At 39.7% G+C, this 20,972-nt stretch overlaps 1 protein-coding gene across 5 annotated transcripts in view; it reads left to right on the forward strand.

Annotated features, from left to right (window-relative positions):
• Positions 1 to 20,972, forward strand: part of KIF27 (kinesin family member 27) — a 43,572-nt gene that overhangs the window by 693 nt on the left and 21,907 nt on the right. For 2 of the 5 annotated variants that reach the window (XM_044446536.1, XM_044446539.1), the window contains exons 2-8: positions 2,950 to 3,373; positions 4,837 to 5,037; positions 6,950 to 7,929; positions 9,934 to 10,077; positions 11,775 to 11,975; positions 19,982 to 20,157; positions 20,616 to 20,743. In XM_044446536.1, the coding sequence (XP_044302471.1) occupies positions 3,076 to 3,373; positions 4,837 to 5,037; positions 6,950 to 7,929; positions 9,934 to 10,077; positions 11,775 to 11,975; positions 19,982 to 20,157; positions 20,616 to 20,743 (2,128 nt within the window). In that variant the 5' untranslated portion in view covers positions 2,950 to 3,075. The remainder of the gene's footprint in view (positions 1 to 2,949; positions 3,374 to 4,836; positions 5,038 to 6,949; positions 7,930 to 9,933; positions 10,078 to 11,774; positions 11,976 to 19,981; positions 20,158 to 20,615; positions 20,744 to 20,972) is intronic. The other 3 variants (XM_044446538.1, XM_044446537.1, XM_044446540.1) reach the window with 3 other exon arrangements.

Raw genomic sequence — 20,972 nt, forward strand, 5'->3', positions numbered from 1 at the left:
TACTTCTGAATCTGTAGTTTTGAGTTGTAAAGATATATGGATTGGTTCTGTTCCAGCTAGTCCAAAGAAAGTGTGTCTAACTCTCTTGCTGGCTTCACGGCTCTCTTGTTTGCTTCAGTGTGCAACCATTATTTGATTTATGTGTCCTTCCTTTCCTCCCAGAAGCTTAAAGTAGTACACACATCCTAACAACAGCCCTATGAGGTAGATTAGCCTGAGAGATTTATTTCATTAATTAAGGTATTTCTGTACTGTTTGATTAGACAAGTTCTTGGCACAGAGCACAGAATATACTTAAATATATCAAAGAACAATAATTTAAAAACAAATTTAAAATAAACTTGTCTGTCTTAGAACAACCACTTAAAATTTGACAGGCTGTGCTAAAACAACAGAACAATTTATAACAACATAATAACCATTCCACCTGTATCAAACAGTTTAAAAGCCAATAAAACCATAATCGGCAATTATAGTGAGAAAATAATGTTTGGCACTGAAACACATATAATGTTGGTGCCAGCTGTTTTTCCCTGGGGAGCTGTTTCCACAGATGGCACACCACAGCAGAGAAGGCCCTTCCCTTTGTTGCCACACTCTTTACCTCCTTTAGGGATGGCTCCTGGAGAAGGAATTCAACAGATGATGTAAGTGTCTGGATAGGTGTGTGAGGTGTGTCCAGAAAGTAATGAGAATGATATTTTAAAGATTCTTTTATTAAAAATTTTTACCGTTGGGCATTGCCTCCTTCAAAGTATGCACCTTGTGAGTGTACACAACGCTCCTATTGATTTTTCCGTATTTCATAGCATTCCTGGAAGTCTTCAAGTGGGATGGAGTTCAGAGCTTGCATAGTGGCTCTTTAGACGTTATCCACACTACCAAAATGGTATCCTTTCAACCCATTCTTCATCTTTGGGAAGATGAAAAGGTCACAAGGAGCTAAGTCAGGGCTCTAGGGTCAGGGCTCTAGAGGAAGCACCGTGATGTGTTTTTCAGCCAAAAACTCTCTGACACCCAAGCACTGTGAATGGGTGCATTGTCTTGATGAAGGATCCAAGTTGAGCAGATCGCAAATTGTGCCATCAGTACACTTGTGCAGATGATAGCACAGTTTCTCCATAAGCTTTCCTCACCATTTCCAAAGTTTCTGATGCACTTTTACCCAATTTCACACAATTTTGTCACGTACCACTGTTCCAAACAGGCTTGCATTATTCTTAATATGAGGCACTTGAACAAGGTGGCACAAACAAGACTTCTTGACTCTGACAGAGCTGGAATACAACTGATCGAACAGTTCTAATACATACCTGGCACCCCATCCCAAGTGACTTTGGCCAACTCTCCCTTCACAGAGCCCTTCTGAAGCATAGGGGCTCATTCATTCATTCATTCATTCATTCTCATTACTTTCTGAACACACCTCATATATGTAATGTGTTCTTTACATAAGAGATGGCGATAGGCCCAAGACCACTGAGGCAGGTTTGTTGTTAAAAGTTTCTAGTATTGTTATCTCTCATCTCCCTCACCTCCAGCTCCTGTGTCTCTTATGACAGGTCTGACTTGCCAGAATTGTGAAATAGTGAGAAATTGTTAAATTCATGTCTCTCATGTACCTGTGAAAGGTACATAAATGTTGCCAAAAACAATGTGGCAGTCCTGTTCCCAAGTTACATCTTAGTTGTGGGTGTTGAAGCAAATGAGTTCTGGTCTCTCATATTCTGCCCTTATTTTTTAAAGGTGTATAAATGTGTGTTCAGCAGAGGAGAGGCAAAACCTATCCCACAAAGTATTTTAAAGAAACTGCACAAAACTGCAGGAGAATAAAAAATTAACAGTTATTTGGAGAGAGGAAAAGTAGCTCTGCTACTCTTGTAGCTCTTCGAAGAAGTCGATGAACGAGTGCTTTGGAACTGTTCTTGTTTCTAACAGCAGTTAAGCACAAGGCCATTGCAGTGATGGGGGTAGGATAATGAAGTGAATGTGCTGTGAAAAAAACGAGTTTACAAAAAACCAGGGATTGGGATAATGTTACACCACTTACCATGAATGATACTGTAAATGATACCTAGCAAATGTCCATCACTTTTATGCAACCACATCCCACACAATACAGTGACAGCTATCTGCAGGATCTATAATACATATAAATATGGTGAAATTCATATGAGGGGGGAAAGAGTTTTACAAGACCAAAGGGAGAGATCTTTATATGAATAGTCTTTGATGGGGATTGCATATGCTCAAAATATATGAATGCTCTGTGGGAGTCCTGAAAGGCATGAAACATACCTTTTGAGATTTTACTGTTGTTGTTGTTACTGCTAATTTGATATGCTTTAAAAATAGAATACAATGAGCCTGATTTCAAGAAATTTGAAAAATGCTTAAATGGAAAATCTCGAATTGCTGGTGACAGACTGAAAATCATTTCACATAGATTAATAAACATTCATTCAAGGAGCCCCTATGAAGCGTTGTAAAGCAAAACAGCCTCTGAGACTGCAATCTTCCATGGATGTACTTATTTCTAAGAAGACAAATCTAGAACTGTTTTGCAAATATCACATTTTAATAGAACTAAACATGTCTTAATATACTTCTTGTTGAAACTGCTAATGCAGTAAAAGAATTGGAATTTCTCTTCTTTGATTGCATATTTATTTAGAGTGGTCATTCATGCAAGTTAATGAGTAAGAAAGCAGATATGGAATATGGTGGTTAATTAGATTAACACACTAAAGAATGTGATATTCAGGATGAGTGTGCACTGAGTTTCATTAGTGCCACCTATGATCAATTTTAAGGTCTTGGGCAGACTTGCCCAAAAGGTTCTTGCATATAAAATATGCAAATGACTGATATACCATATTTACATTAACTTTTAGGGCAATTCTTCATTCTAGTTCACTCTAGTTCAGTAATGTTCTTTGCTTCTCACAGAATATATCTTACCTCTTAAGTGCTGAAGATTAAGAATGTTAAGAAGGCAGAAATGCAAGGAGTGAAGTGAAATCTTAAAGTGAAGGTGTATATATTAAGCAGGAACTGAATCCCGCATAAGCCACAATGGAAGAAATTCCAGTTAAAGTAGCAGTGAGAATAAGACCTCTACTTTCAAAAGAAGTACTTCACAATCATCAAGTGTGTGTGAGATTAATCCCAAATACTCAGCAAATTATCATTGGAAAGGATCGTGTTTTCACATTTGATTTTGTTTTTGGTAAACATTCAAGCCAAGATGAAGTGTATACAACATGTATTAAGCCACTGGTTACATCTTTAATAGAAGGATATAATGCAACAGTTTTTGCCTATGGACAAACAGGCTCTGGAAAGACTTATACTATTGGAGGAGGACATATTGGTATGTTGTATAAATCTTATATTTTCCCGTGATTCAGACGTTGTTTTCCTAACAAAATTTAAAAAGCAACAATATATCAGAGTATTGTTAAAGGAAAAAGGAAGCTAATCGCTTCATCAGCTGAATATCTATTAATAAAATAATTGCAGTTCTTGATTTTCATTTACCTTGAAATAAAGATGGGGCATAATTTTTCACACTTTCAATGTTATAATGAATTAATTGCAGACTGAATTTATTATCTTGGACCACATTCATTGTTTGTTATTAAGTATTGTTATTTAAAACCTTGATTCTAACAAAGGAATTTTCTTAGCTGAAAATGACATGCCTTGCAGTATGAAAACAAATTATTTTGCCTATTTTTATTTTAAAAAAGCATTTTTAAAACAATATTTTTTAAAAAATGTGGCCAACATTATTGAATTACTCTGTTACTTAGAAACTTTCAGTGGTGTGTGTGAGATGCTAGAGTGCTAAACACTTTAAAATTTAAATTGGGTTATATACTAAGGTAACACTCTGTTTTGTTCTAAATATTATATATTTTTCTTGATAGTTTCAGTTGTAAACCCAAAATTACTTAACTATAGTTCTTTGGAAATTTGTAGTAATAATTCTTCTGTATATCAGTTTTATGTGTTCAAGGAAATTTAAATGTAATCTATACAACAATTCTGTAAGGACTTCCATGGACTAGATGGCTCAAGACAGTAATTTGATGGTATGATTGCATAATCTGGCCTTTTACTGTTGAGGTACATAGAACTGCATGTAAAAAAGAAAACAAAACAAGTGCCCTTGATCAGTGGTAATACTTGTAACAGTAGGTTCATCTGGCCAAAGGAGAGGAGGGGTCCCCAATGGGTGTGCAACATTTTCAGTGCACCATGCTTACATCTGTCAGCTGGAGTTTTTGATAAATAATAAAAATATTGGGAAAGATAAGCTAGGCATAGAGAATATGATTTTTATCATGAAGAATTATTTAGAAAAAGCAGGATGCTGGCTTACTCGTATCTAGTCAGTATACTGATGGAAGTGTGTGGAACTTAACTTTCTCACTTCCTCAGCATGGGATTTGCAGTGAAAGGGGATGTATCCATAAAGCACTTCTCTTTCCTCAGTTTCCCATATCACAGCCCATCTCATTCCAGGGGCTCCCCAGTCCTCTGCTATGGAAAGGGCGGAAGCTAAGAAGTTGGCTTATTTGAGCTCCGTTCCACCAACACATTTAATAAGACCCTATGCCGACTTTGATGCTTCACTGTTAATTCTTTTCTCCAAGTTGTAACCAGATACATGTATCTCCGGTAGTGTGACTGAGTCTTGTGACCTTGGCAGATCTGAATGACTCAGGTTCATGATGTATTGAGCTAAAGAGCCTTCCAGCATTTCATGCGTGACATGTGAATTTGCAAATTTACCTGTTTGCTTGCATCATATTCTGGTTTATATTTTAGCATCAGTTGAAGAGGAGAAGAGAGGTATTATTCCACGGGCGATCCAAGAAATATTTCAGATTATTTTTGAAAACCATAATATTGACTTTACTGTGAAAGTTTCTTACATAGAAGTCTACAAAGAAGAACTGAGAGATCTACTGGAACTGGAGACATCTATGAAAGATTTACATATTAGAGAAGATGAAAAGGGCAATACAGGTAGATATATGAATTTGAAATTCAGTGTCACATTTGCTATTATCTGTCAGCAAGCAATCTTATAAGATCTGTTTTTAAGGCAGCAAAGCACAATTGCAAATATTCATGCTTCATGCCTTCAAACATTTACTGCTAAGATAATTCTCTTTTAGGAGCCCATCATTAAATGTGCATAGGAAAAGTTTTCTAGTTTTGTTAAGAATATAGAATCTGCTCCCCAGAGAGGTCTGCCTGGTGCCAACACTATATTCTTTCTGGCACCAGGTAAAGACCTTTTTATTTGACCGATATTTTAATCAATTAATGTTTTAGATGTTTTAGGATTTTATTTATTCTTTTTCACAGTTGCATTTTATAATGATGTTATACTGATGTTTAATATTGTTTTATAGTAGTTTTATATTTATTGTATTTTTATATATTTTGTAAGCCATCCTGAGTTCTTGAAGCAAAAGGACGGGGTATAAATGCATGTAATCAATAAATAAATAAGAATAGAAACATATACATACATACATGGCGAGGAGCGCCTTCCTAGTGGCGAGGAGCGCCTTCCTTCAATTTCGGCTGATACATCAGCTGCATCCCTTTCTGGAGAACGACTGCCTGGCGACAGTGACACACACACTGGTAACTTCCCGATTAGATTTCTGCAACACGCTCTACGTGGGGCTACCCTTGAAGACGGTCCAGATACTTCAGTTGGTGCAGAATAGAGCTGCCAGGCTGCTGACTGGGACTGGGCGTTGTTCTCATATAACCCCAGTTCTCCGTCTGCTCCACTGGCTCCCGATTGAAGTCCGGGCCCAATTCAAGGTGTTGGTTATGACCTATAAAGCCCTAAATGGCTTGGGACCTGGATATCTAAAGGAATGCTTGCGCCTCCCGCCCCTTGAGATCAGCAACAGATGCCCTTCTCCAGGAACCCTCTGTGAATGATATTAGGAGGGTGAGTACCCGGAGGAGGGCTTTCTCTGCGGTGGCACCCCATCTATGGAATGCGCTCCCCAGAGAGGTCCGCCTGGCACCGTCGTTATTTGTTTTTCGGCACCAGGCTAAGACCTTTTTATTTAAAACTTATTTTAATTGTTAAATTATTGAATTAATTAGGATTTTAAAATTTTTAGCCGAGAATGCACTGGGTTTTTTTAAATTTTTTTAATTGTTATATTATTATTTATGTATGTTTTTATGTATTCTTTGTGAGCCGCCCCGAGGCTTTGTTGCGATGGGGGTGGCATAGAAATGTTTTAAATGAATGAATAAATAAATACATACATACATACAAATAAATAAATAAATAATAGTTTTTGGGTTTCATGCTACGCATCAGCAGAATTTCTCCTTAGTCCTTTTTGACAGTGAATTTTTACTTTATTCTGGACTTGGCAGATGTTCATAATTAGGTCTTTAAAATTAGTGTGAACACTTAGTATTTAATATCCATAGCATAAAAGTACATTCATAGTTCTGAAGTAATGGTTATTATAGATATAATAAAAGCTATTATAGTTCTATAATAATCCTGTAGTTTCAGCTAGAGAAAATTTTCTCCAGTTAAAAAACTTTCATTCATATTTTACAGAGAGATAGTGGATGATCATAAATACAAAAGGTTTTAGGATGTGAGGGCTGCTGCAGTGAGAGGGAAATTGTTGTACCTATGGTTTCTATTCCACTGGTGGGTGGTCAGGATTTGCTACAACCACTTAGAAATGTCTCTCTATACAAATACCACCCTCTTGAGGCATTTGCAGTGATATTGTTTATAGTAACAGCTGTGTATTTTGTAATGTCATATGTTATTTGATGAATGTTTGAAGAGTAACAAGTGCCAATATAAATATTTAAATAAAATTCTAAATTTTGCTTACAATTTCCTTTATCATTCTTCTTGGCTTGTTTATTGAAGTCATTGTTGGTGCCAAAGATTGTCAAGTTGAAAGTGTGGAAGAAGTCATGAGTCTGTTGGAAACTGGAAATGCTGCTCGACATACAGGCACAACCCAAATGAATGAGCATTCTAGCCGATCTCATGCTGTTTTTACAATTAGTATTTGTCAGCAGCAGCAATCAGCACAGACTCAGAAGGTTACAGACTCTGCCCAAGATCCTTCTCAAAGTTCGGGTCAGCTGATAGCTTCTAAATTCCATTTTGTGGACCTTGCCGGATCAGAAAGAGTAACAAAAACTGGGAACACTGGTGAAAGATTCAAAGAATCAATTCAGATCAACAGTGGCTTATTGGCTCTGGGAAATGTGATAAGTGCTCTTGGAGACCCAAGGAGAAAAAGTGCACATATTCCATACAGGGATGCAAAAATTACACGGATTCTTAAGGACTCTTTAGGAGGCAATGCCAAGACTGTCATGATAACTTGTATCAGCCCATCTTCTTCTGATTTTGATGAATCATTAAATTCTATCAAATATGCCAACAGAGCCAAAAATATTAGAAACAAGCCTATTGTTAACTACAACCCAGACTGGGATCGTATGGATGAAATGGAACTTGAAATCAAGTTGCTTCGTGAAGCTTTGCAAAACCAGCAGGTTAGTGGACAAATCACTGGCAGCCAAGGGTCACAGGATGTATCTCAGGACAGAAACAGAATCCATTCTCTTGAAGAGCAGCTTGCTCAACTTCAAGTAGAAAGCTTCAACTACCGAAATTGTATAGAAGAAGCTTATTCGTTCTTTGTTGACTTAAAAAATAGTGCCAGCCTATCAAAAAGTCAACTTGAAAGATTGCAAGACTGGATTTGTGTGGCTCAGGAACTCAGGAAAGAGGCTTCAACAATTCCTCAGGTAAACAGTGGAAGTGGAGGTAACCAAGAAGGACCATATCATATTACAATTCTTCAGTTGAAGAGAGAGCTGAAGAAATATCAGGTATTTACAGTAAATGAAAGTGGTAAGAATATATTAAAAGAAAGCCAACATTATAATTTGAAAATTTCTTAACCTTCAGTTCCTCTGCTAGGGATACTTAATAAATTACATGCACATTGCTTGTTTGTCAGACTAAATTTTCTAGATGCCCAAAAGTAAGATTTTCTTCATTCAGATATGTTAAGCGCAAATAAATTGTGTACTTTGAACAGGTAAAAAATCTGCAGTAGTTTTATGCAGTTTTCAGCTGAGTTATATGATTGCTATAGTTTAAATACAGCTAATAATACCTTACCAATTAAATTACTGGGAGAATATGGCATAAGTGTAAAATAATTATGGATGAAATCCAACAGTGCATGAACAGAAAACATATTGTGGAGTCTTATTCTTTTCACTGCTATGCCTCCTGGAAAAAAACACTTCCAGGGGTCAGGGCATCCTACAAAACATTGAGGGCTGTGTCTTGGACTGGTATGAGTAGGGTGAAGAAAACTGAACATTGGGTGAAGGAATCTTGCAGTCATCATTTTGGAGCTTGCTCTTCTCACTGCAGTCCTGTGAGCCAACAGTCCCCAATAACTCCGTTGTTGCCTGTGAAGGGGTCCCCAACATGGTATCCATGAATATGCATTTTTTACTTTTTTACTTTTTTGTAATATACGTACATAGATTTGAAAGAAATGCATATAACTTTCTATCAGTTATATATAGGATTCAGCAAAAGTGGACCAAATATTTCATCTGAATATAGTATCTTTATGCCACTCACTCATACTATCAAAAGAATGGTAAGGTCCTCTAACGCATTGCATTTTAGGAGGTAAATGTTTATCCATCCAGTGTTGTGATAACAGTTGTTTAGCTCCCACAAGGGCACCGATAATTGATTTCCTCTTCTACTTGTAAATAATTTAAATGAGTGTGTACATCAGTGAATATTAAGGACTGTTCTGGTGCAAAATTTATCTGCGTAATAACCTCCTCCCCAGGGACTGCAGAGGGTCACAGCTAGAAAGAGGGAAAGGGAAAGATATAGTTTACAATCGCTTTCCTTCCTACTTAAACAACTTTGGATTTCCCCTTCTCTTTTGTACAAAATTCTGCCTTGTGACATATGTGAACTGAAGCTGTCTTTACCATTATTCAACACATGCTTTGAACTATTACTACGCCAAAAATCTGGTTTTGCAAATGCAAATCTGTTTTTGTTAGCAAAACAGATTTGTCTCCTGATTGATTGTACGAAATCTCAAGTGCGATCAAAAGAAATGTAGACTTGATACTACCTTACTACATCAGTTGCTTAACTCTACAAAGTATTTTTTGAGCTTTGTCATTCTACCGTTCATTTAAAATCTACCTATTGCGGCATGGCAAGGGATCAGTTCTGTGTAGTAACAGAAGAGAACAGACTGGACTTCTCAGTCCTGTTGCTGAGTCAGAAATTAATAATTTTCAGCAGGAGTGTTATATAAGAGAAGGTAAAAGAAGAACTCTCATGCTGGTAGCTTTTGAACAGCTCTTTCTGCTAGGTCACACACAGCTTGTCAGTCTGCACCTCATAATAGTGCTAGACAAATAACCTATAAAAGAGGAACTCATTTTCTATTCCAGGTCTGGCTTTCTATTCTTATTGTAGTCCTTCCATTGCAAATTATAGTTAAAGCATGTGTAACTTTTTTTAGGAAGTTTTGATTACTTTGAAGGATCTTAAAACCTTACTGTACTTTGTTACATAATTCTTCCCATATAATCAAAGTTTATGCAATAGCAAAGACAGAAATTCTTCTTCTGAGTAGCTGCTGTTCTGAATTTTAATTAACTACAATAGCTTTATCAATCATTTGACAATCTGTTTGTCTTGATAGACCTTATATATTGCAGCTTTAGTTTCTTCCATTTTCTGTTGATATGGTGGAATAAGTAATTAACTTATAATTGAAAGAATATGCAGTTTGGCAAATCCTCCTTATATTGTTGATCATTTATTTTCTTACCTAGCAGGCTCTTGCTACAGATGCAGAAGTGTTTAACGAGAAAGAGCTAGAGATAAAACTATTGCAAGATCAAATACAAAAGCTAATAAAGGAGAATCAAGAGTATCTTGAATCACTGAAGGAAACACAAGACACAAATAGGCTACAGGTAATTTACATTTTGTGCAGGTAACTTGCTACATATGTGTAAAATAACATTAAAGGCATTAGAAAAAATAATATCTTAAATATAGGAAAATCTAAATGACTAACACTGCAACCCCGTGCATGATTGCTTGAAAACCAAATCCCACTGTTACAATGGGATATACTTCTGTGAGTGTACGTGTAGCTTGCAATTTGGGCTTTATTTACATGGCCAGGATTACACTGGGTTGGATCCAAATTTAGTTGTACTTAGAACAAACCTCTTGAAATCAATGGAACTTAAGATATCCATTGTTAGTAACTATAGACCAGTTGCTAAAATTTCCTTCCTGGACAAGCTGCTTGTTCAGGTGTTTTCTGGCCCACATTCAAGAATGTAATTGACCATTTCAGTTGTTCTTCACATCTCATTTTAGAATGGGGACAGTCAAGGGAGGGAAAGGGGAGTGCAGTGCTATTGATTTCTTGGGCCTTTCTTGGGCCTTGGGCTTTCAGTACCATCAATCATGATATCCTTCTGAATAGCCATCTGGATTGGGTATTGGAGGGACCATACTGAAGTGGTTTTGCAGCCAGGATGCTGAGGCAGTATTGCTCTATCCTTTAGCAGTTATGCCACAGGGTGCTAAAGGGCTCTATTTTATCCCTCATTCCATCTTAACATTTCATGAAAGCACAGGGGGATACAAACTGAGGTGTCATCAATATGTAGATGACTCCTAGCTTTAGCTCTCGTATTCATCAAATCCTGGTGAGGCAGTGGCTGTTCAGAATCAGGGCCTGGGTGCAGTAATGGATTGAACGAGGACCATATGCTGAGATGCAATCCAGATAAGAAAGAGGTATTGTTAGTGTGTGGTTTGTCTACCCAGATGATCCTTTTGTGGAGAGAGTTGCTCTCCCTTTAAAATATCAAGTTCATAGATTTAAAGAGCTCTTGGACTCAGCACTGTCATTGAAGGTCCAGTTTACACCTTGATGGACAAATTTTCTCTCTGAACAGAAATTAGCATACTACAGTTATCTGTGCTATGATAACCTCTAGTTTGAATTACTGCAGTGGGCTATACATGGGGCCATCTTTGAAAAAGTTCCTGAAACTTTTTTATCAAAAATAGGGCAGGAATATTGTTAAAGGGACTGTCCAGTATGATCATATTATTTCAGTGTTTTATGATCTGCATTGGTTTCCGGTAAATTCTCCATAGGATTGCATGCTAGTGTGTTTTTAGAATTTTGCACTATTGCTGGCCTTTACCTTGTTTTTTACTAGGGTTCTGCTGTGTTTCAAACATTATTTTTAAAATCTTGCTTTACTATCATATTGTATTTTGTGGTTTTAAGTTTATTTTGGGAACCGCCTAGAGAGCTTCAGCTGATAGGCAGCAGAGAAATGTAATAAATAAATACTTGAAGCAACTTTTCTTTTTTCACACAGCACAAAACTGTGTGGCAGAGGTCTTCACCAATTTTATTGTTTGTAACTATAAAAATTTATTACACTGATCTTAAAGGTGTGGAATAGTATGGAAAGGGGGGAAAAGACCTTGAATGCCAGTAGTATCAGACACTTGAAAAACAAATAACATTTCAGTAACAAAAAACTTTCAGTTAAGTCTCCTGGAATGGTCCCTGGAGGCAGGTATTATTCAGTTATGCTTCCACATACCCCAATTATATATATTTTTTAATTTCAAGAATGAGAAACTGGTGGAGCAACAACTTATAATTGACCAGCTAAATGACAAGTTAGAGAAAATGGAAAAACCTTCTGGCTCCAGTGGTGCTTATGGAGATGGACCAGCTGCTTTAATATCTGCTAAAAGACCTTACAGTGTTCCACTAACTAAACATTTGGCACAATCTTTTAACGTGCCAGGGGAGATGCCATCTCGAAAGGTATGTATGCAAATTTAAAGAAAAATCCCATAGCAAAGTGACAGGTTATTGCCACATCCATATAACTTTTAGCTGCTTCAGCCATTTTGAGAGCCAGTGTAGTATAGTGGTTAGAGTGTAAAACTGGGGACTTGGGAGATCTGGGTTCTAATCCCCACTTGGCCATGTGCCTCACTGGGTAAAACTTTGGACCAGTCAGTCACCCTAATCCAAATCTACCTCACAGGGTTATTGTTGTAAGGATAAAATGGAGGTATGTGGAGGTGGTACACATCAGTTCCAATCCCCAGAGATAATCACCCATTTGCCATTTCTAAGATTAAGATATTCCACTTTGCTTATGATGAATGGGCTATCCGACTGTGTGCTGCAATCACTTAGTACATGGGGCAGTTTGAGAGGGAACATTGCTATGAGAAGATAACTGTACTATTATCACTATTATTAATGTAAGCATTCATTTACTTTTACAAGGAGGGTGGATCAAATTAAATTTTAAAGAGCAAGACCCCATTTTTATTTAAATTGTATTTTTTCTATTTTTATTTTTAAAATGCTTTTGTCTTTTTTTTAAAAAGTCCCTACACAACCGTGGTTTTGATTTAAAATGCATTGTAATCCAAAGGTCTCATTATGGAATAGAGATTATAAATTCTGATTCTGTGTTATGAAATAATGTACAGCAGAACTCCTGCATCTGCATGGATAGGTTTCAAGTCCCTCAACAGATGCCTGAAATAGCAGATGATAGCAGATGCTATATACTGTACATACACATTTCTTTGTTCACAATTTCATGGATTGACGATTCATTCTTATCATACATTCCAGCAACCTCTGCACTCGATTTTTTTCCTTCTCTATTAAATTGAGAATTTTCAGCTTCTCTTTCAAGACTAGGTCAACTGAAGTTAAATGAAAACACAGTAACTGAACTAGCAGATAAGGGGTTCCTGCTGTATTTATCTAAGCTTTTAAAAAAAGTTTTATAAAGAGGGTCTTGGATTGGATCCTCAGTTTTATGGGATTCCATAGGCTGCTGTATAGATCAACGCGTTTGAGCTTTCGCATGTCTGATTAGTGCGCTGCCAAGGAGAGAGAGAGAGAGAGAGAGAGAGAGAGAGAGAGAGAGAGAGAGATTTGCTCGGACTGGCTGTAAGTTGTTTTTTCTAAACTAAAACCTCATTTTTCAGGTTTTATTGCAGTGTTGACACTTTGTGATAAATAAGTGGGTTTTGGGTTGAAGTTTGAGCACACGGTCTCTAAAAGGTTCAACATCACTGGGTTAGGGTTAGAAAAATGAGGTGTCCTGGCATGATTTTGAGGGTTGGAAGATATTTAGAATGGGCAGAAATGATGAACTGTGCAGAAAATGCTCCTCAAGGAAGGCTTTTTCAAAATTGCCCTCTTTTCAATGGAACTTTATCCCTATATTAGGGTTAGGGGAGTGCACCAGGGTAGGGTCAGGGCAGTGGTGGCGAACCTATGGCACGCGTGCCACAGCAGATATGCACAGCCCTCTCGGTCAGCACGCGAGCTAAGTCACCCCAGCATCGCCCCAGCCGAGCATCGGATAACAGCACACATAGGGGCCATGTGCATGCTCAGATAGGAGTTGTGGCGCCAGGCGATGATGTCATGAGCCATGACTCGTTAGCCGTGACTTGTTCGAGCTTTTGCATGGCTGGTCAGTGTGCTTCCAAGGATATATATGTATTTGCTTGGACTGGCTGTGAGTTGTTTTTTCTAAACTAAAACCACAGTTTTCAGGGTTTTTTTTGTAGTGTTGGCAGTTTGCAATAAATAAGTGGGTTTTGGGTTGCAGTTTGGGCACTCGGTATCTAAAAGGTTTGCCATCACTGGTATAGATGATTTAGATCAATGATTTCCAGGTTGGGGTACACATACCCCCAGGAGTACAAATCGGGACATTTAGGGGTATGTCGGGGGGAAAAAAGAATAATGGTAGAAAAGTCTTTTGATTTTTGAATTTATGGAATGGACTGCACATTACATAAGGGGAAGAGGTATGCAGGTAAAAAAGGTTGGGGCCCACTGATTTAGATTAATCTTTCAGTCTCCCCAAGAATTCAATCCACCAGGAAGATACTGTCAGGAAATTTTGCATTTTTTAAACTGGGTCTCTGTCTCTAGACTTGTTAACAGCCGTGTTAGGATAAGAGAAACAACAAATCTCATCAGCCTCACTTTTCATCTCTGACTAAAGTAATTCCAGTCCTGAAGGTTCTCCTCCACCCCCACTGATACCACAACATGATATAATGTTGGGAATTCTTAGAATTTGTATTAAAAGTTCCTGGATTGCTTTCAATAATTTCCTGGAGTGATGCTGATTTGGTTAGTGTAGCAACCATTTATTTTTTTGCAACTTTGTGTAGAAGAGGCTAACTGTCCTGTAGTCTATTTCCATAGCTTTGGACAAAGTGCAGGGAATTAACAGTTTTATTGTGGATGTTGTTGAAATTTGGAAGGTATTGAATGAGATTTCAAAAAAAGAAGCACACAATGAGAGAGATTTAAATTGGAGTTTTAAAAATGAATGTAAGAGGCACCATCTCCAGTTCATTTTCCTGCAGATATTCTCAATACTTACTACCAGCCCCAATCCTTAACTGTTGAAGAAGAATTTGCTGTGACATGAACTTCCATAAATCATCTTTCCATAATGTGTACTAATTTACAATTAAACATGCATTTCTTCAATGGTTTCTCCTTAGCTTTGAAATTTGAACTGTTCAAAAAATGTATGTCTGATAATAACATTTTAAAGAAAGTTAAATTTGGTGGAAATCACTTAAGTACTTGCATTAAGAGACTTTTGGTGTGATAATCCAGTTTTTAATAGCAGTAGTATCTTTTGCCAGTATAGCAGGGCTGTTTTCCTTTTTTGGAAATGCTTATTTTAAATTGAGAAATAGTTCGGGCCCTGAAAGCTTATTTTTCTTTTCTAGATTATAAATAGATAGAAAATGTTGATTTAAGTAAATCTAAATGTTAAGTTTCTCAGGCAGTCTATTTAATATATGGACAAAATTAAATATTTAACTAAATTTTTAACTAAGTCTTGCGACCGCCGTTCACTGTGCCTCGAGGCTTTCATCTTTCAGTTTGCACACGTTTACCAGTTGCTGTTATTTCTCTCTTAGTCATTATTATTCCAAGTTTTTTTACTCCCTGGTAGAAGTTTTCTTCTCAATTTCTCCCCTTTTTCCCTGTTTAAAAATCAAAAAATACTGTTCCTCTTGTCTTTGCTTTACTATCTTCTCTTTTTCCTCGATGGTGCAGCGTGCGGCTTTCCTCAAGTGTTCACAGTGCGGTTCTAAAATGTCACCTACTGATCCACACAATCTGTGTCTTCTCAGTCTTGGAGAAGGGCACAGGACAGAGAAATATGGCCATTGTCAGGCCTTTACTAAGCAGGCGAGAAAAAACTGAGAGAACCGCCTGCGTAAACTTCTGTGGGATCAAGCCCTGCTTCAGTCCGATCAGCTAGCGGGCAAGTCTGCTCCTCCGTCTACCACCACTCTTCTGCCATGCCCATCGGCTGATGGTGCCCCTTTGCCAGAGGGTCAACGCTTCTCTACATCTCCGCTTAAGCAAAAGGAGAAGAGGAAGCATAGTGGCTCGGACAAGTCCTCAGGCCATAAAAAGCCTAAGAAGGACAAGGCGGATAAGTCAGCTTGCAAACTTAAGAAGCCTGACCATTCCAGGCACTGTGACTCGGGTTTGTCTGCTCCATCGATCCCTATGGCTGCCTCGGTACCGACCCCAACTGAACCGGCCCTCCAATTGGCCATGCAAGTGACCCCGCCTGGGTCTCCAAGACAGGTCGCACCCTCCATCCAGTCTTCTCCAAAACACCGGGATGTTTCCTTGTTGGGATCAATCTCAAATTCAAGACTCTCCGCCAATGGCTCGCTCACCAACTCCCCAGCCGTCGCTCAAGCCTTCTCTGAGGCCTGTTCCTCTGCAGGTGTGTTACCAACAGCATGCCTCTGTCCGGCCCCCAGAAAAATGGGTGCACCCACCCCATAGGCCGTCTCATCACGAGCCATGGGATGATTATCCACCTTACGGCTAATACCAGTCAGTGCATGAGCGTACCTTCTCTCCGGCTCCGAGGGTCGCTCCTTCGACTTCGAGAGTGACTCAATCTAGGCGTCCCACTTTGCCAATCGATTCCTCTTCTAGTCTCCCACTGCACTACGACTCGGATTCGGAGGACTCTGAAGTGGCATCTACATCACCAGATGCTGTGATCTCCACATAGGGCCCCAGCTCACTGGAGGAGCCCTATGTGAATTTTGGGGAGCTTATGGCAAGACTTACAAGGTCACTCGAGATCGAGGCTCAGCACCATTTCGATCCTAACACAGACAAGTTTTATAACATTGTCAAGGGTGAACAGTCTGCCGTCATCATTTTGCTGCTGATCACTACCCTTTGCCAGGCAATGATGGAACCGTGGAGCTACCCTAACCAGCCTCAGCCTACTTCACGCTGATACGAGTCTATGTATAGAGTCCGTGAGCAGGATATACCATTCCTCCTGCATCATCCCAGACCAAACTCAATTGTCTTTGAGTCCTCCCAAGGACGTGAGTCGAGGGGACACACTACTCCCCGTGACAAAGAGGGTCGTAAGATCGACATGCTAGCTCGCTGGATCTATGCAGCTACAGGGCTTGGCCTCCATATTTCCAATTATGAGGCCACGCTGGCGCGGTACCAATATTTTCTCATGCAAAAGTTGGAAAGTATTATGGCCTCAATACCAGACCAGCAAAGAGACTTAGTCCAAATTTTCATCAAAGAGGCAATGCAGGTGGCAGTCCAGCAGCTCTCCACGGAGACACCATGTCGATTCTGACTCAAGGGCCCTTGTTGGCACCATAGCCCTCTGTCGTCATGCTTGGCTTCGGAATTGCAATTTCCCAGATGAGAAGAAGCGTCGAATTGAGGACATGCCCTTTGACGGTTCGGGGCTCTTCAACGCCAGGACAGACCACAAGATGAAAACTATCCATGAGTCGAGGGTCACAGCTCACCGGATGGAAGTCCCTAACCAGTCGCGCTGTAAGTGGTGTTGGTCTCGTCTGTCCTACAGATACCAACCCTATCCACAATTCGGGGGCCGTCAGCAGTTCCAGCCACACCAACAGCGTTGGAAGCAACAACAACGCTTCCCGCAGAACCGTCGTCGTCCCTACTCTGACAAGTGTCAGTGTTGACGGGACAAGCGAATCTCTCCTCTCCTCTTTAACCCACCTTCCCCTCTTCCTTTTGGGGATCGGCTGCAAAGTCGACTCCCCATTTGGGAGTCCATCACATCTGATCAGTGGGTTTTATCCATCATACAGCATGGATACAGAATTGAGTTTGATACTGTGCCCCCACCGGTACCAATCTGATTTACGCCTTGCTCGTTGGTCCTCGTCCACGAAGTTCAACAGCTTCTTCGTAAAGGAGCGATTCGAAAGCTTACACGCTCTAAGGGGCTGCATGGGTTCTACTCAAGATATTTCACGGTCCCTAAGTGGGATGGTGGTCTTCGTCCAATACTGGACCTACGTGGCATCAATAGGTTTATCAAAACCAAAAAGTTTTGGATGACCACCCTTCAAAATATCCTTCCTTTGCTTAGGAGAGAGGATTGGTTCGCTTCTCTGGACTTGAAAGTTGCCTGTTTTTACATTGCCATTCACCCGTCCTACAGGCGTCTTCTGCGTTTTACTGTCGGTTCTGACCTGTTCGAGTTTAACGTCCTTCCATTTGGACTGGCTACTGCCCCACAGGTTTTTACAAAATGTATGGCCCCGGTGTGCATGCATCTTCGACTCCAAGGCATTCAAGTTTACCCCTACCTGGATGACTGGCTAATTGTCTCCCAATCTAAGGAAGGCCTTCGGTCATCAATTCAAATTATTTGTGCCCTCTTGGACAATTTGGGACTATACATTAATCATGAGAAATCGTGCCTTACTCCTTCACAGGTCATCGACTTCATTGGAGTCTGTCTCGATTCCACACTGATGAGAGCATTCCTCCCACAAATTCGACAGGACACTCTCTGCTCATCAATCCGTTGAATCCACATAGACAGGACTGTCCTGGCACTCTCGGTGCAGAAACTTCTTGGCCACATGGCCTCTACAGTATCCACGGTTCCCCACGCCAGACTACAGATGAGGCCACTACAGTTGTGGTTCAACGGACTGTTCCAACCTCAACGAGACTCGCCTCACCATCTTCTCTGCCTTCCATCCTCGGTCCTCAAGACCCTGTCATGGTGGACCACGCAGCATAATCTGTCTCTGGGCGTCCCATTTCGCCCACCTCACCCGACCTTGACTCTCTTTACCGATGCCTCCCTTACCAGGTGGGGAGCTCTGTGTGCCGGTCTCCATACACAGGGCACCTGGGACCATCAGGAATCCACCAGACATATCAATTACCTCAAACTCCTAGCGGTTTTCAAAGTCCCTTGATCGTTCGAGGACACTCTTTGGCGACATGTTGTCCAAATTGCCTCCGAGAACGTTCTCACTGTATTCTGTATAAGCAAGCAAGGCAGGACGAAGTCTGCCCCCCTGGCCTGCCTGGCGATGCAACTGTGGGATTGGTGCATCCCCAGGGAAATCACCCTCCTTGCAGTTCACCTGGCCGGTACCGACAACAAGGAGGGGTCCGACAGTTCCCTGTTATATCACTTGCTTCCGTGAGGGGGCGAACAGTCAGTCTCCAGTGGACTGAGGAAATGGCAGGCACTCCGCCCTTTTATACCATGGGGGGGAGGGATGCGGAGTTCCCGCCAAAACCATTAAGCTTTTGAATCTTTCCGGCCATAGGCACTGTGCAGGCGCAGCACCCATATGTGTGACTGCACAGATGGCCACTTGAAGAATGACAGTTACAGGTGAGCAACCTGCCTTTATTAACTGAATGAGGAATCCTTTACTGAATCATAGAAAAGTACCTTGCAATCAATTCTTTATATGTAATCATAGTTGCAGCCACAGAACATGCATGAAGAACACTTCCTTAGGATCTCAGGATTATGAGACTTTTCCATGTACTTCAGTGAAGCAAATAATGTTCTATGGCTTTGTATGGGAAAAAAGGAGACTCTAAAGTCCTGGAAGCCAGGAAATGAATGGCTACAATTGCTCTGCTCCTATTTTTTTCCAGGTTGAGCAGTTGGTATGATACTTCAACAGTAGTGCCTGTGCTCCACTCGTGCCTTTCCTTTCCAGGGATAGAAGTTATCATTTCCAGAATACTCTCCTTCCTAATGTGCTCCAGCTGTCTACCAACTTACTGCCTCCTTTCTCTTTGCTTGGCCTTTTCCCTTCCCCTTTGGCTACATCAAAGTATATTTGTGGTCATATCCAGGAAATGACTGTGCAGTAAAGAATTATAGCAGCTTATTTCTAATGTAGCCCATATTTTTCGACCTTCCACATCTTCATAACTCATTGCTAACCATTTTCATGTATGCATTAAAAAGCTATATTCCTCTTACTAAGCATTGTAAAAGCAATTGAAGAGGTTCACAAATAGAACAAAAAGTTGTATGTGGCTGCAACAGCTGAGAGTGGCTAATAGCATCGTGCTAGAAACAGCAGCCTCTGATGTCTTTAGTCCACCCACCAAACACCAGTTCACTGCAAGGATGCAAATTTAACATTGCATCTCAAAGATCCTATAAGGAGGGTTTTCCTTTTTAAAGACTTGATGCAGTACAGTATCATATAGTGCCTAGGATGTCAGACCAAGTCTGAGAAGGTTTGAATTGCCACTCAGTCATGAAAGTTACTGGATGACCCAGCCAGTGGCATTTGTTTAACCTAACATACCGGACATATTCTTTATGGAGGTAAAATTGGGAGTAGAGAGGAACCTGCTTTGAGTTCTTCCAAAGAAAGATGGGATATAAAATATTGTAAAGCTTCCGCAGACAATGTTTTCTGGTTATTTTTTTAAAGGTACACACAAGCCCTCCTGCATACTCCCTAAACAGAATAATTGCTGGATTTCAAACCCGTAGCCAAATAATGATGGATCACATAGAAGAACAAGATGAAGTTCTTCATAACTGCTTTTCCGATCACAGTGATGAAGATGAAAGGAATGCAGAGAATCAGAAGAGACTCCCATTTAGGTACCCTTTCTATCATATTCCTTTTTACTCATATTAAATATGTGTATACACTGACCTACTAGGGACTTGAAACATAAATCATAGTATTATACTTGGCAATAATAAGTTGAAATCCATAGACTACATTGATTAGCACTGAAATAATTTCAGCTTGTATTTAATATATAGGGTTGGATTTTCTTTGTCTGTCTCGCACTACATGACACTAAGTTGAACCAGTATCAGGGACAGAAGCAGCAGCATTCCAGTTCTACATCTCTTGATGATTTGGTCACAAAGGAACTTTAGAGCTGTTTTGTTAGACACATAGTTTTTTAGAGGGACTGTTTATGGTCTTGCTTTTAATACTAGAACATCTTGTAAAACATTCTCAGCAAAAATGCCTTACCAGTTAAGATACTTATGGTTTCAAACAGCAGTTATACTCAAAGTAAATGTGTGGTCTACCTTTTCTCTAGACGGTCTTTAAACCGTACATGGACACGAAAACAGGCTCTGTGCAGTGCTAAATATAAAGAGATGCAGCACAATTCCAGTTTACAAAATGGAAATATTTCAAAGATTGAAACAGTTACAGGTAAGAAAGGTAAATTGATATTACATTCTGAAACTGTGGTTGTGTCTTATGTGTTCCTCTGAATATTTGAAATAGATCAGATTACCACTTCTATATATTTTTGCTGAATTTGGTGGTCAAAAACAGATGCAAAAAAGTTATTTTGGAGGCTTACTAGAATCACCTCCTGCTACTCTGGCACTTTCTACCCATTATCTATGATCATTAACCAGAAATTGGAAATAAGCTATGAGTTTCC

This window comes from Varanus komodoensis, unplaced genomic scaffold, assembly GCF_004798865.1.
Source record: "Varanus komodoensis strain SLA01 unplaced genomic scaffold, ASM479886v1 scaffold5, whole genome shotgun sequence".
Classification (NCBI taxonomy): Eukaryota; Metazoa; Chordata; class Lepidosauria; order Squamata; family Varanidae; genus Varanus; species Varanus komodoensis.